The 14,593-nt window shown below is 50.1% G+C and overlaps 1 protein-coding gene across 3 annotated transcripts in view; it reads right to left on the bottom strand.

Annotated features, from left to right (window-relative positions):
• The window catches only part of srgap3 (SLIT-ROBO Rho GTPase activating protein 3), a 438,498-nt gene that overhangs the window by 64,437 nt on the left and 359,468 nt on the right, over positions 1 to 14,593 (bottom strand). For all 3 annotated transcript variants that reach the window (XM_086001322.1, XM_086001321.1, XM_086001323.1), the window contains exon 15: positions 7,135 to 7,269. In XM_086001322.1, the coding sequence (XP_085857448.1) occupies positions 7,135 to 7,269 (135 nt within the window). The remainder of the gene's footprint in view (positions 1 to 7,134; positions 7,270 to 14,593) is intronic.

Raw genomic sequence — 14,593 nt, forward strand, 5'->3', positions numbered from 1 at the left:
ATCCAACGAAGCGGAGGAGAGCTACAACTCCAGCCACGTCCACCAGAGCCATAATCGAGGAAACCATCGGTTTGCTGAAGATGCGCTTCAGATGCCTGGATAGATCAGGTGGAGCCCTGCAGTACTCAGCAGCCAGGGTCTCCAGAATCGTCGTGGTTTGCTGTGCACTTCACAACATGGCACAGCGTCGTGGCTTGCAGATTCCTGAGGACCAAGTGGCTTGTCACATATCCTCCTCAGATGAGGAGGAGGAGGAGGAAAGCGAAAACGAACATCTTGCAGAGGCTCATCAACCAGCGGCAGCAGTACACGAGAACATTGCTGCCCGGGATGCAAGGAACGCACTCATCTTGGCAAGATTTGCTTAGCCTAGCCAATCAAGCACTTTTGCCTCACAGCTTCTTACCTGAGCATTGACACTGGCCAAGAACCAGTGGATTCCTAGCAATTTGACCACCATACTGACAATTGCAAGTAATCCTAAGCCCTCAATGTGGAAGTCACATTCGCGAAATGACACACGCCACAACTACAGCAGTAGCCATCAGATTTTTTATTTACATTATTCATCTGATGGTTTTTTCACAGAAAACATCAAATTTCACCCAAGTGACTACCCTTGTGACTATTTGTGCAGTATCTTTCTCTTATGCGTGCTCCTACGTGGTGCTTCCCCTGTGGCTTCAGCAGATGTGGAGGCCCCTCGCTCACTTTCCTGCTGCTCCTGTCTCGACACCTTTGGCAGGCGTCCTCTGGGGTTGCGAACCTGTGAGGGTTCGTCAACAGTCTGCTGCTCCTGCGGCTGTGCAGTTGTTGAGACGCCGATCTCAGTTGGGTGTGGACTCTGGTGGGGCTCTGCAGTGGCATGGAAGTGTGAGCGCTTGGAGAGGAGCCCCCACTTCCTTGATGTCTGCAACCAACTTCCCTCTCATGGGTCAGGTCCCCCTCAGCACTTGCAAGTGGCTTGAGAGCACCTTGCTGCCCATCAGGGGGGCCATGGGGACCTGTATCTGCACTGGCAGTCCTACTCAGAAGGACTTCCATGATGGTCTGGTTTCTCTGTTCAATAGATGACCATCGCTCCTCCAGAGATGTCATTCTATTCTGAACACTCACCATGTTTTCTGCACTCTGGCGACTTATCACCTCCATGGAGGTTGCCAACCTTTCGATGGTGATGCGTTCTTGCGCCAATGACTCCACAAAGGCTCTGCTCATGTTCGCAATGGACTCCTCCATTTGCTCCACACTCGCAGCGACCCTGGAGACAAAACCTGCCAGAGACTCCTGCATCTGTTCCTGGAGTTCCAGCACCGCTGATCTTATAGATGGACCCAGAGGCAGAGGGTCGACATGCAGCTGAGCCGAGCTGGCAGAGTCCTGTGCCCTCCGACTAGGACTCTCCACAATTTGCTGATACACCAGGTGACAACACTAATCTATGTCCCGAAGGTCCCACCGAGGTGTGAGTGTCTGCGCAGGTGCTGGGTGCGCTGAATTCTGCTGACGCTGCGCCCTCAGAGGTTGCAGATTCCTCTGAGCAGTCTGGAGGCTCAGGCTCTTCCTCCTGGCTAGTGGGGACGGGTACTTGCGATGGTCCTGTGGGGGAGTAAAGGAAAGAGTCAGAGATGTGAGGCCAAGGTTACATGCACATTGCATATTGCAGATGATCATAAGTCCATCTGTTAGAGCTTCAGAATCATTATCAGCGACTCAGGCAATGTCAATGAGAGAGATGGAAAACTATTCCATCACCAGCTTGCTGTGATGCACCCGTCTGTTCGTCCCCCACTTGCGCATCTGTAAGGTTCGAAAATTTCTGCCAAACCCCAGAACAGAAGGAAAGGTCATTTTTTAAGTGATTTTGGAACATCACAGAAGAAATCTGTAAAAAGGACAACAGTGTGGTTGGGCAAAACAGAAGGATTTCAAAGAGTTTAATTTAAGGAAGAGATTTTTGGACTGGTTTCAGAGTTATTGGGCAAAAAGGATTTAAATCAAAATCCCAGGATGATTTGGCTGGTTTAAAAGGACATGTTCAGACTTGTAGGAAAAGGCTGCGACAGGAATGTGGGATTGACCTCTGCAGAGGAACAGTTTGTGTATTCGAAAGTAGCCAGACTGTCTGGGAGGAACAATAAACGAAACTCAGCCCCTATCTGGGAATTTGCATTCAATCAATAAATCAATGAAAACCCCAGCCTCACCTAAAGCCCAAAGCCCATTAAAACCCATGCATAAAAGAACCTGCACAGAATTTGAAGGCCTTACAGGAAATCTAAGAATAAAAGACTGTTTGAGACATTCAAAACCACTTCACACCTTCTTGAACTACTCAGGAAGCTATCCCGAAACCAGTTAACTAAATGGGACCAATCAAGTGGCCCTCAACGAGCCAGCCAAAAATCTAACAAGATTAGCAGGTTTTGTTTTAGTATAAACTAAAGACCTGTCTCCACAAGAAAGCAGTTCGTTCGATGGGTTCGATCAGTGCAGTTCGGACAGACACAGAAAAAGGCACAGCTCATTCGAAAGACATCAGCCTCGGGACAACAGAAGGAGAACGGAAGGAATCGCAGCAACCAAGGGCCCCACGAAACAAACAACCAACAATATTACCAACAACTAGGTAATATTGGGCCACCGCAACCAACAAGAAACCAACCTGGAAGAAACCGAAGATCTGCAAGTTTTTCCACTCTACAAACTATTCCTGTGTTTGGTGAGCATTTCCTGGTCCTCTGAAATTCAACCTAGTTAGTATAGTGGGATTGGGAGGGGTAAGGTAATTTTGTCTATTGTCATTCTCCCTCGCATATTCCGAAGTGTTCCCCCTTTTAGAGTGATTAGATTTATTGTGTTGTGTATATTTTCTTGTCTCAAATAAAATCCAAGTTCTTTTCACCAACTCAGTTGTCTGTTGCAATTTCATTACAACCCCCAAATAAGTCTAGGTCTAGAACCAAGGGAGTGGGAACGATTCGAACCGCTCAAAGGAGTCAGAGGTGAAGCTGACACACACACCACCCCCTACACATCTTCCTCCACTCCTACGATCTCCAGGACCGCCTCCTCCCAGGGGGCGAGGTGGGCTACTGAGGGTGGCCCTCCTCCTGTCCTCGCTCTTTCTCGCTTATTGTGAGCTCTCTTTTCCTGCAATGAGGGAGACAAGTGGAGGCTGAGTGAGAATGAAGGAGTGAGTGTAGAGATTCCATAGCATAGATACTTAGAAGGAGACAAAGATGGAGTGAGGTGGCAAGACCAAGGGCCCTCCCTGTGTGTTGTCAGTTTTCATAGCATCACAGTGATAGGGAGTGTGAGGGCTGCATAGTCGAATAGTTAGGTGAATGTGAGCATAGAGAGAAAGGGAATGGGTAAGGGTGCATGGATGTCAGTGTCAAGTGGGGTGTGGAGGAAGAGATTGCTAAAGCTGAGTGCTGGTGAGGAGAGGCAATGGGGATCAGATTGAGGGTGATGGGAAATTCATACTCACTTTTCCAGTGCGCAGAAGGTCATGAAACCTCTTCCTGCACTGAATCCAGGTTCTGTGGGTTACTGATAATGAGTTGACCTCCTCTGCCACCTGGATCCACACAGCCTTGATCTGCTGGGGAGGCTTCTTCCTCCCTGAAGGGAAGAGAACCTCTTTATGAGCTCTTGCTCCCTCTTGCAGGGCAACGTCGTCAAACCTGGGAGCAGACCTAGGTCTTTCTGGCCATTCTGCCTCCAGGTCCCTCTAGCATGAAAGGACAAAAGGTTGGCAGTCTGCAAAAGAAGCAAGGCTTGTTGCAGACCTTAAATGCAGCAGCAATGATGACGTCGTCGGAGGCGACTTTCAGACTGGAGAAACTCATTTGCCATGGGTTCCCACACGCTGGAACTCAATTGGCCAATTAAGTTAAATTCGCATCAATCTCCCACATCGATTTAGATTTGGGTGGATAACACATCCCCAGCCCGCCCCTGAATCAAAATCCAGCCCAAAGTATTTGTTTAACTTCTCTGCCATTTGCTTATTCCCCATTATAATTTCTCCTGTCTCAGCCTGTAAGGGACCCACATTTACTTTAGCTAATCCTTTCCTTTTTACATAGCTATAGAAGCTTTTACAGCCTTTTTATGTCTCTTGCTAGTTTACTCTCATATTCTATTTTCCCTTTCTTTAGCAATTTCGTGGTCCTCCTTTACTGAAATCTAAAATCCTCCCAATCCTCAGGCTTACTACTCTTTTTGGCAACATTATAAGCCTCTTCCTTTGATCCAATAGTGTGTCCAATTCTGGTCCCCGCACTTTACGAAGGATGTGAAGACCTTAGAGAGGGTGCAGAAAAGATTTACAAGAATGGTCCCAGGGATGAGGGACTTCAGTTATGTGGATAGACTGGAGAAGCTGGGGTTGTTCGCCTTAGAGCAGAGAAGCATTCAAAATCATGAGGGGTCTAGACAGAGTAGATAGAGAGCAATTGTTCCCATTGGCGGAAGGGTCGAGAACCAGAGGACACAGATTTAAGGTGATTGGCTGAAGAACCAAAGGCGACATGAGGAAAACTTTTTTACGCAGTGAGTGGTTAGGATCTGGAATGCACTGCCTGAAAGGGTGGTGGAGGCAGACTCAATCACAGCATTCAAAAGGGAATTGGATAAGTACCTGAAAGACAAAAACGTGCAGGGCTTCGGGGAGAGGGCGGGGGAGTGGGACTAGCTGAAGTGCTCTTGCAGAGAGCCGGCACGGGCTTGACCGGCTGAATGGCCTCCTTCTGTGCTGTAACCATTCTGTGATTTAATCATTCTGTCTTTCACCCTCCATCCTGGACCTTCCCTTTTGTTCTTTCCTCCCCTCCCCCTCCCTTTCCCTGCCTCTGCACTTGATTAAAACCTGTTACAGCGCTAACTTTTTCCAGTACTGATGAAGGGTCACCGACCTGAAACATTAACCCTGTTTCTCTCTCCACAGATGCTGCCTGTCTTGCTGAGTATTTCCAGCATTTTCTATTTTTATTTCAGATTTTTTTTGTTCAAAAGTATTTCATTGGTTGTGAGGTCGTGAAAGGCGCTATATAAATGCAAGTTAAAAAAAATATATATATATTTGAAATCAGTCATTAATCCGATCATGGAGGTGGCGAACTCCCTCTCTGCTGACAGGGAATCGAATTGTGTGGCAGACGTCAGGAGACCAAAAGGTTTCTTGAATCCCCCGGCGTAGAAGTGCACAGTGACTAACTGACAGACTATCTGGAGCCGATTACTGGGAAGGGCTGACGTCTAAGTAGTGAACTATTACGGTAAAGCCTTGGCTCAGCGGGAGCACTCTTGCCTCTGAGTCACATGGAATGGTTGTGACGAATAGCATGGATACATTTACGGGGAAGCTAGAAGCTAGATTAAGTACAAGAGGGAGAAGGGTGGGAGGAGGCTCGAGTGGAGCATAAACTCTGGCACAGACCAGTTGGGCCAAATGGCCTGTTTCTGTGCTGTAAAATTCTACGCCCTTGAATCTGCCTTATGCATAATGAAGCAGTGCCTCAACAGTGCAATCTGTTCAAAACCTGTTACTCAAAGCACACAATGGCTTCATTGTGCCTGAGCTATGCTCGGACAATCAGACCAAAGCTCACAGGGCTTGAAACTCGAGGACACACACGCTCTCTGCATACTGATTGCCCAACTTTACATCGCCTTAACGGTCTCTCCCACTCTTTGAAGTCCCTCCCTCATGGCTGTCCTATAATAGCCTCTGAACTACACCCCCTTCTGTTAACTGTTATTTAAATACTCGATGTTCCCCTTTGTTCAGGAATGGGTTTTTTTCTCTCTCGGGCTCTCGCTGGGGAATGGTTCCTGAGATGCCAGCTGCCCCCTTCCCCATGGAGGTGGCAGAGGTAGCGAACGAGAAAATGAATTTCCGGGGACAGATGTGAGGGGACGGGAGGGACAGGTAAGGCGGGTGAGGAGCAGCGCAGCTTGGCAAGGGCTGCAGCATCGTGAAGATCCATGAGACAGTGGGGAGAGGTGAACGTGGGGCAGCTTTGGACAATGGGTCAGTTTAGATTCTTGCCGGGGACTTCCTATAATGTACTGTTAATGAGGACGAACCTGGTGAGATGGGACATGGTGGGGTTGGTGGGGCGAGTCGGCCATTGTGGAAAACATCCCATCAGCTTCGTTGAGAATGTAGACATGGGAGTTCTGTCATTGGGTGCTGGGCAATGTTCCCATTCAGCTGTGCAGCCATACAGTGGTCTGGAGGTCCCGCGCAGCCTGCTCAACGGCTTTTAAATGGAAAAAACCGCGCCTGCGCGGAAATTCGTATGGGCCGTGCAGCCCGTTAAAAGGGCCGCCCACCCACAAAAGGAAATTAGAGGGAACATTGGTGCTGGTGATCGCCAAAGATGAGGTGCAGCAGCCTCGGGGTCACATATTGGGGTCGATTGCCACTCCCGTTGCCTGATGTTAATGGCCTCAAATGGTGTTGGTAGCCTTGCCCACATTGGTTGGACACCATTGCTTAAAAGGGACCTCCTCAGCCTGATGGCTGCAGTTTTGATGAGGAAACCGCACTGGAACATTACCCTCTCTTTCTCTCCCAGATGCTGATCAGCCTTATAGAATCATAGAATCTTACAGCAGAGAATGAGAACGTTCGGCCCAACGTGCCTGTGCCGGCTCTTTGAAATGAGTCCCACTCCCCTTTCCCCAGAGCCCTGCAAATGTTTATTTTTCCAGTATTTATCCAATTCCTTTTTGAAGGTTATTATTGAATCTGCTTCCACCACCCTTTCAGGCAGTGCATTCCAGATCACAATGCGTTGTGTGAAAAAAATCTCATCTCCCCTCTGGTCCTTTTGCCAATTACTTTAAATCTGTGCTCTCTCTGTGTCGAAACTCCTGAATTTGTTGCCAGTTTCAGGCAGCTGTCTGCGCACAGAAAAATTGAATCATAAATGCCCCAGGGCTCATCAGGGTCAATGCATCGCCCTGTGTGACATTGAACTTCCACCCTGGTCTGTGCCGCGTTCACTGGTGTTAACGAGTGCAGGGGTTGGGTTTATACCCTTCGTTAGCATCGAGCCTGCTTTCCACATATTGCGGTGCCATCGTCACTGAGCGTTAAAAAAAACAACCCGTACTTACTGATGGAGCAGATTAAATCCAGGAACCTCTCCTTAGGGAAGAGCGGGTTTTCCAGGCCTCGGAAGTACAGCTTCAGGACCCCGGCTACCGAGTTGATATCATGCTCGTTGTGATCATCCACCAGAGGGTCCTCGCCTGGATTGTAAAGGAAAGGATTCGTATTAACACAAGGCTCAGCAAGACTGTAAGGACCTCTGTTCACTGGGCCTCGACCATAAGGACCTCTGTTCACTGGGCCTCGACCGTAAGGACCTCTGTTCACTGGGCCTCAACCGTAAGGACCTCTGTTCACTGGGCCTCGACCGTAAGGACCTCTGTTCACTGGGCCTCGACCGTTTAACCCCCTGGAGTTCACTGGGCCTCGACCGTTTAACCTCCTGGAGTTCACTGGGCCTCGACCGTTTAACCTCTGGGAGTTCACTGGGCCTCGACCGTTTAACCCCCGGGAGTTCACTGGGCCTCGACCGTTTAACCTCTGGGAGTTCACTGGGCCTCGACCGTTTAACCCCCGGGAGTTCACTGGGCCTCGACCGTTTAACCCCCGGGAGTTCACTGGGCCTCGACCATTTAACCTCCTGGAGTTCACTGGGCCTCGACCATTTAACCTCTGGGAGTTCACTGGGCCTCGACCGTTTAACCCCCGGGAGTTCACTGGGCCTCGACCGTTTAACCTCCGGGAGTTCACTGGGCCTCGACCGTTTAACCTCCAGGAGTTCACTGGGCCTCGACCGTTTAACCCCCGGGAGTTCACTGGGCCTCGACCGTTTAACCTCCGGGAGTTCACTGGGCCTCGACCATTTAACCTCCTGGAGTTCACTGGGCCTCGACCGTTTAACCTCCTAGAGTTCACCGGGCCTCGACCGTTTAACCTCCTGGAGTTTACCGGGCCTCGACCGTTTAACCTCCTGGAGTTCACTGGGCCTCGACTGTTTAACCTCCGGGAGTTCACTGGGCCTCGACCGTTTAACCCCCGAGAGTTCACTGGGCCTCGACCGTTTAACCTCCTGGAGTTCACTGGGCCTCGACCGTTTAACCTCCCGGAGTTCACTGGGCCTCGACCGTTTAACCTCCTGGAGTTTACCGGGCCTCGACCGTTTAACCTCCTAGAGTTCACTGGGCCTCGACTGTTTAACCTCCTAGAGTTCACTGGGCCTCGACCGTTTAACCTCCTGGAGTTCACTGGGCCTCGACCGTTTAACCTCCCGGAGTTCACTGGGCCTCGACCGTTTAACCTCCAGGAGTTCACTGGGCCTCGACCGTTTAACCTCCTGGAGTTCATTGGGCCTCGACTGTTTAACCTCCGGGAGTTCACTGGGCCTCGACCGTTTAACCTCCTGGAGTTCATTGGGCCTCGACCGTTTAACCTCCGGGAGTTCACTGGGCCTCGACCGTTTAACCTCCAGGAGGAGTTTGTATCGAGGATTAACGAGTACTGCTCCAGGCCCCAGAAGGAAAGTCTGGGCCTCTGGACAGGGGGTAGCTCGGAGTAGCAAACACCCTCAATTTCCCTTCTCTCTTGCAACTTACCGGGGGGCCTGTGGGTAGCCTCTGGACCCCACGATTTTGACCTGCCCGCGGACGGCTTTCTGTCCGTTCCGGCAAGCAGTGGGCGGACGGGATGGAATGCTAGTGAGGCCCAGGAGTTAAAACAGCCCCGGCCTCAAACTGATGATGTTGTGCTGATTTGATGTTTACCTTGCCCTCCCCCCACCACCCCCCCGCCTGAAATCCACTCCCAGTTAAAGTCCACCCCCAGCCCCCCCAACAGTAACCTTTACTACGGCCAAGGCCCACGGCAGAGGACATCAGCAAGGATCAAGAGTAAAACAGACGGAGATAAATCAAGTGGTGTTGACTGGATAACGCAATCTTGGATTTTGAGAAAAGGTGGACTAGAATCAGTAGTTTAGGGTTAATATTCCACTAATTAAGTCACGTCTGGTATTTGAGTAGATTCATTACTGTTTTAATGCCACAGTACGTGAGCTGATAACAAACAAAACCAATACGCCCAGGGAGACTGACAGTTCCCTGGACCTGCCACCAGTCTATGGGTTAATACAAGAGATCACAGCAGGGCAAGTACTTATTTCACTTTGCTTTTCACTCAAAAGCCCAAGGGCTTTATTGCAGGTGAGTGGGTAATTGTACAGTTTGTCTAAAACTAATTTACTAACAAAATCAAACACTCATTAAAACTCTATTAAGATGTGCGATCTCCCTCGATGTCGGTTAATGTACCGTATGTGAAGCTTTGCTCGCAAAACTGTTGCAGTGTCAGTGAAACAGAAGCTCTCGATGTGTCACCAGCACCCGCTGTGTCTGCATTATTTTGGGGCCTGATTAAACTGCTCGGCTCCTGCTACTGTTCCTACCTCTATCTTGATTCTAATTAGGTATACAGCCCAGAGTCAGGGAGAGAAAGAGAGAGAGAGAGAGACAGAGAGATAGAGAGGCGAAAACTGAAGACCCGATTTTAGTCTAACCCGCCCAGTGAGAACACTGAAGTCCATGGAAGTGAATGAAGCATGAAATTGGGCGGGGTATAAATCGAGTGTCTGACCCAACCCCATCTCTTTCTCACCTGGACGGGTTAGGTTGAAATCGTGGCTTTGAGAGAAAGGCTGAGAGAGAGAGAGAAACACACAAAAACAGAGAGTAAAAAAGAGAGAGTAAAAAATTGAGAGAAAAACAGAGAGGCAAAGACAAAGAGGAAGGGGGAGAGAGAGAGAACGAGGGGAAAAACTGAGAGGCAAAAACCTAGTAACCCTGAGCCACATGTGTGTTACTAGGCCCAGGGTATGCCCACATGAGCTTTGGTAGGCTTCAGGTAACCAGGAGCCACACGAGGCATTACTTGTTTCCAAATAATCCTGAGCCACACAAGGCTCAAGGTAATCCTGAGCCACACAAGGCTCAAGGTAATCCTGAGCCACACAAGGCTCAAGGTAATCCTGAGCCACACAAGGCTCAAGGTAATCCTGAGCCACACCCAAGGTAATCCTGAGCCACACAAGGCTCAAGGTAATCCTGAGCCACACAAGGCTCAAGGTAATCCTGAGCCACACAAGGCTCAAGGTAATCCTGAGCCACACAAGGCTCAAGGTAATCCTGAGCCACACAAGGCTCAAGGTAATCCTGAGCCACACAAGGCTCAAGGTAATCCTGAGCCACACAAGGCTCAAGGTAATCCTGAGCCACACCCAAGGTAATCCTGAGCCACACAAGGCTCAAGGTAATCCTGAGCCACACAAGGCTCAAGGTAATCCTGAGCCACACAAGGCTCAAGGTAATCCTGAGCCACACCCAAGGTTGCCAACTGTGGTTGGACGTATTTCTGGTGGCTTGATCGTGTCACGATTGATCACATGATGACCGATCACGTGATTGATCACATGACTGCAGTCACGTGATGATCGGTCAGTAAAAGTTGGGTCACCTGTCGTTCTTTGCACCCACAGAACCAGACCCAGCAAGAGTTAGGGGGAAAAAATTGGGTCGCGCCCCCTTTGGGGCACTAACTTCGCCGGGGCGCGAAAAGCACCACCCCAATAAAGTTAGCACCCCTGCAGAGGAAATTGAATGGTAGCACCCCAAGCAGGAGTCGGGCGCTACTGGAAGCGCTCCCCCTCCTTCCTGGGGTGCTACCATTGAATATCGCTACGTGCAACAGTGCCATGCGTGTCGACACGTAGCGCCGCGGTACTGCAGGCCTCCCGCCCCTGATTAAAGGGGCGGGGCCTAGTGCAGCACGCACTGGTTCCCTGCTGGACCACTGGGGAGCGGGGTGCAGGCAAAAGATCACGGCCCGCACCCCGCAGGAGGAGGCGAAAGGGGGCAGGTAAACATGGCACCCTGACCCTGTCAGACATAGCCTCTGGCGGTAGGTCAGGGGGCGCGAGCGGGGCGCTGCGCACGGCGATGATGTCATCACCAAAGGCACAGCGCCGCGGGGTGCTACCAGCTAGTGCAGCCGCTAACATCCCGCTGAATTTCGCGGGAGACGTTCGCAGTGCCACGCCCGGGTACTAGGTGCTTTACGCCCTGTCAAGGCGCGCGAACGTGAGGCGCAAAGCAACCCAATTTTTCCCCCTTAGTGTCCTCAAGAGGGGGAAAAAGAGAGTTTAGGAAAAAATTGCAGATTTGTTCCCTCAGATCCTATAATCATGAACAGAATGAAAATAGCGATCTTATTTCAAACTGTACATCATGGCACTTTCAGACAAGATTCTTCAACTACTGATTTAAAAAAAAAAAATAGGCATTTTAAGTTTGTATATTTAGTGTTGATCATTTATACTGAAAGTCAACAATAGTATCAATACACAGTTAGAACAGTGTACAGACAGGCAAATGCCAAAAATAATGATTTCCACAATACCATTTTATAGATGGTTCTGGCTTTAATGGAAGTAATGCTGCAACTCGCTAATCCTATAAATGCATTCAGCTGTGCCCATAAACCGCCTGAAATTCCTCACGAATTGGACTGAGAGGGTGTTATTTGTGGTGGTATAAATAGAAGACATTTGATGCACTGATTTACTTTGAGCATTTCTGAAACGGATCCTGTCCATTGATCGGACCTTGCTGTGAAATGTTCTCTGACGTGCTATTTTTCTCCATTCAGTGTGGACCAGTAAATGCAATGTATTTCCGCGACCTGTTCTTTCCCCTGGTCAGCTGGACATACCAGGAGCAGAAGCAACCTGCAAAGTTTCAGTACCCGTCTGCCGCTCTGGTCATTCAGAGTCGGGATTTCCCTTTGACTGGGCAGCACGCGCACACATGATCCCGCACCTTTGCTTTGAAAAGGCACACCCGTCTCTGAGACTGACGGTGACCAGCTCCTTCATTTCAGACAAAGAAGGGCTTCATGGAATATGCAGGGACACGCCAGTCTGGAAAATAAAGTCCAAATCCCAAAGTGCAAACTCTGCTTCCATAAGATTTTTCTCCTGGGTTGCTCGCAGCAGTGTCTGGGAGATGATCCTCAATTCCTGGAGACTCCCAGCCAATCCGGGAGGCCTGGGATTTGGAACTAGACCCAAGGTAACCCTGAGCCACACGAGACATTACTAGACCCAAGGTAACCCTGAGCCACGAGACATTACTAGACCCAAGATAACCCTGAGCCACACGAGACATTACCAGACCCAAGGTAACCCTGAGCCACACGAGACATTACTAGACCCAAGGTAACCCTGAGCCACACGAGACATTACTAGACCCAAGGTAACCCTGAGCCACACGAGACATTACCAGACCCAAGGTAACCCTGAGCCACACGAGACATTACTAGACCCAAGATAACCCTGAGCCACGAGACATTACTAGACCCAAGATAACCCTGAGCCACGAGACATTACTAGACCCAAGGTAACCCTGAGCCACACGAGACATTACTAGACCCAAGGTAACCCTGAGCCACAAGACATTACCAGACCCAAGGTAACCCTGAGCCACGAGACATTACTAGACCCAAGGTAACCCTGAGCCACACGAGACATTACTAGACCCAAGGTAACCCTGAGCCACAAGACATTACTAGACCCAAGATAACCCTGAGCCACACGAGACATTACTAGACCCAAGGTAACCCTGAGCCACGAGACATTACTAGACCCAAGGTAACCCTGAGCCACACGAGACATTACTAGACCCAAGGTAACCCTGAGCCACACGAGACATTACTAGACCCAAGGTAACCCTGAGCCACGAGACATTACTAGACCCAAGGTAACCCTGAGCCACACGAGACATTACTAGACCCAAGGTAACCCTGAGCCACACGAGACATTACTAGGCCCAAAATAACCCTGAGCCACGAGACATTACTAGACCCAAGGTAACCCTGAGCCACGAGACATTACTAGACCCAAGGTAACCCTGAGCCACGAGACATTACTAGACCCAAGGTAACCCTGAGCCACACGAGACATTCTAGACCCAAGGTAACCCTGAGCCACACGAGACATTACTAGACCCAAGGTAACCCTGAGCCACGAGACATTACTAGACCCAAGGTAACCCTGAGCCACACGAGACATTACTAGACCCAAGGTAACCCTGAGCCACGAGACATTACTAGACCCAAGGTAACCCTGAGCCACACGAGACATTACTAGACCCAAGGTAACCCTGAGCCACACGAGACATTACTAGACCCAAGGTAACCCTGAGCCACGAGACATTACTAGACCCAAGGTAACCCTGAGCCACGAGACATTACTAGACCCAAGGTAACCCTGAGCCACACGAGACATTACTAGACCCAAGGTAACCCTGAGCCACGAGACATTACTAGACCCAAGGTAACCCTGAGCCACGAGACATTACTAGACCCAAGGTAACCCTGAGCCACGAGACATTACTAGACCCAAGGTAACCCTGAGCCACACGAGACATTACTAGACCCAAGGTAACCCTGAGCCACACGAGACATTACTAGACCCAAGGTAACCCTGAGCCACGAGACATTACTAGACCCAAGGTAACCCTGAGCCACGAGACATTACTAGACCCAAGGTAACCCTGAGCCACGAGACATTACTAGACCCAAGGTAACCCTGAGCCACGAGACATTACTAGACCCAAGGTAACCCTGAGCCACGAGACATTACTAGACCCAAGGTAACCCTGAGCCACACGAGACATTACTAGACCCAAGGTAACCCTGAGCCACGAGACATTACTAGACCCAAGGTAACCCTGAGCCACACAAGACATTACTAGGCCCAAGATAACCCTGAGCCACGAGACATTACTAGACCCAAGGTAACCCTGAGCCACGAGACATTACTAGACCCAAGGTAACCCTGAGCCACACGAGACATTACTAGACCCAAGGTAACCCTGAGCCACGAGACATTACTAGGCCCAAGGTAACCCTGAGCGACACGAGACATTACTAGGCCCAAGGTAACCCTGAGCCACGAGACATTACTAGGCCCAAGGTAACCCTGAGCCACACGAGACATTACTAGACCCAAGGTAACCCTGAGCCACGAGACATTACTAGACCCAAGGTAACCCTGAGCCACGAGACATTACTAGACCCAAGGTAACCCTGAGCCACGAGACATTACTAGACCCAAGGTAACCCTGAGCCACACGAGACATTACTAGACCCAAGGTAACCCTGAGCCACGAGACATTACTAGGCCCAAGGTAACCCTGAGCGACACGAGACATTACTAGGCCCAAGGTAACCCTGAGCCACGAGACATTACTAGACCCAAGGTAACCCTGAGCCACACGAGACATTACTAGACCCAAGGTAACCCTGAGCCACGAGACATTACTAGGCCCAAGGTAACCCTGAGCCACGAGACATTACTAGGCCCAAGGTAACCCTGAGCCACGAGACATTACTAGGCCCAAGATAACCCTGAGCCACGAGACATTACTAGGCCCAAGATAACCCTGAGCCACGAGACATTACTAGACCCAAGGTAAC

This window comes from Somniosus microcephalus, chromosome 11 (genome assembly GCF_052327205.1).
Source record: "Somniosus microcephalus isolate GS21.2 chromosome 11, FLI_Smic_1.0, whole genome shotgun sequence".
In the NCBI taxonomy this organism is placed as follows: domain Eukaryota; kingdom Metazoa; phylum Chordata; class Chondrichthyes; order Squaliformes; family Somniosidae; genus Somniosus; species Somniosus microcephalus.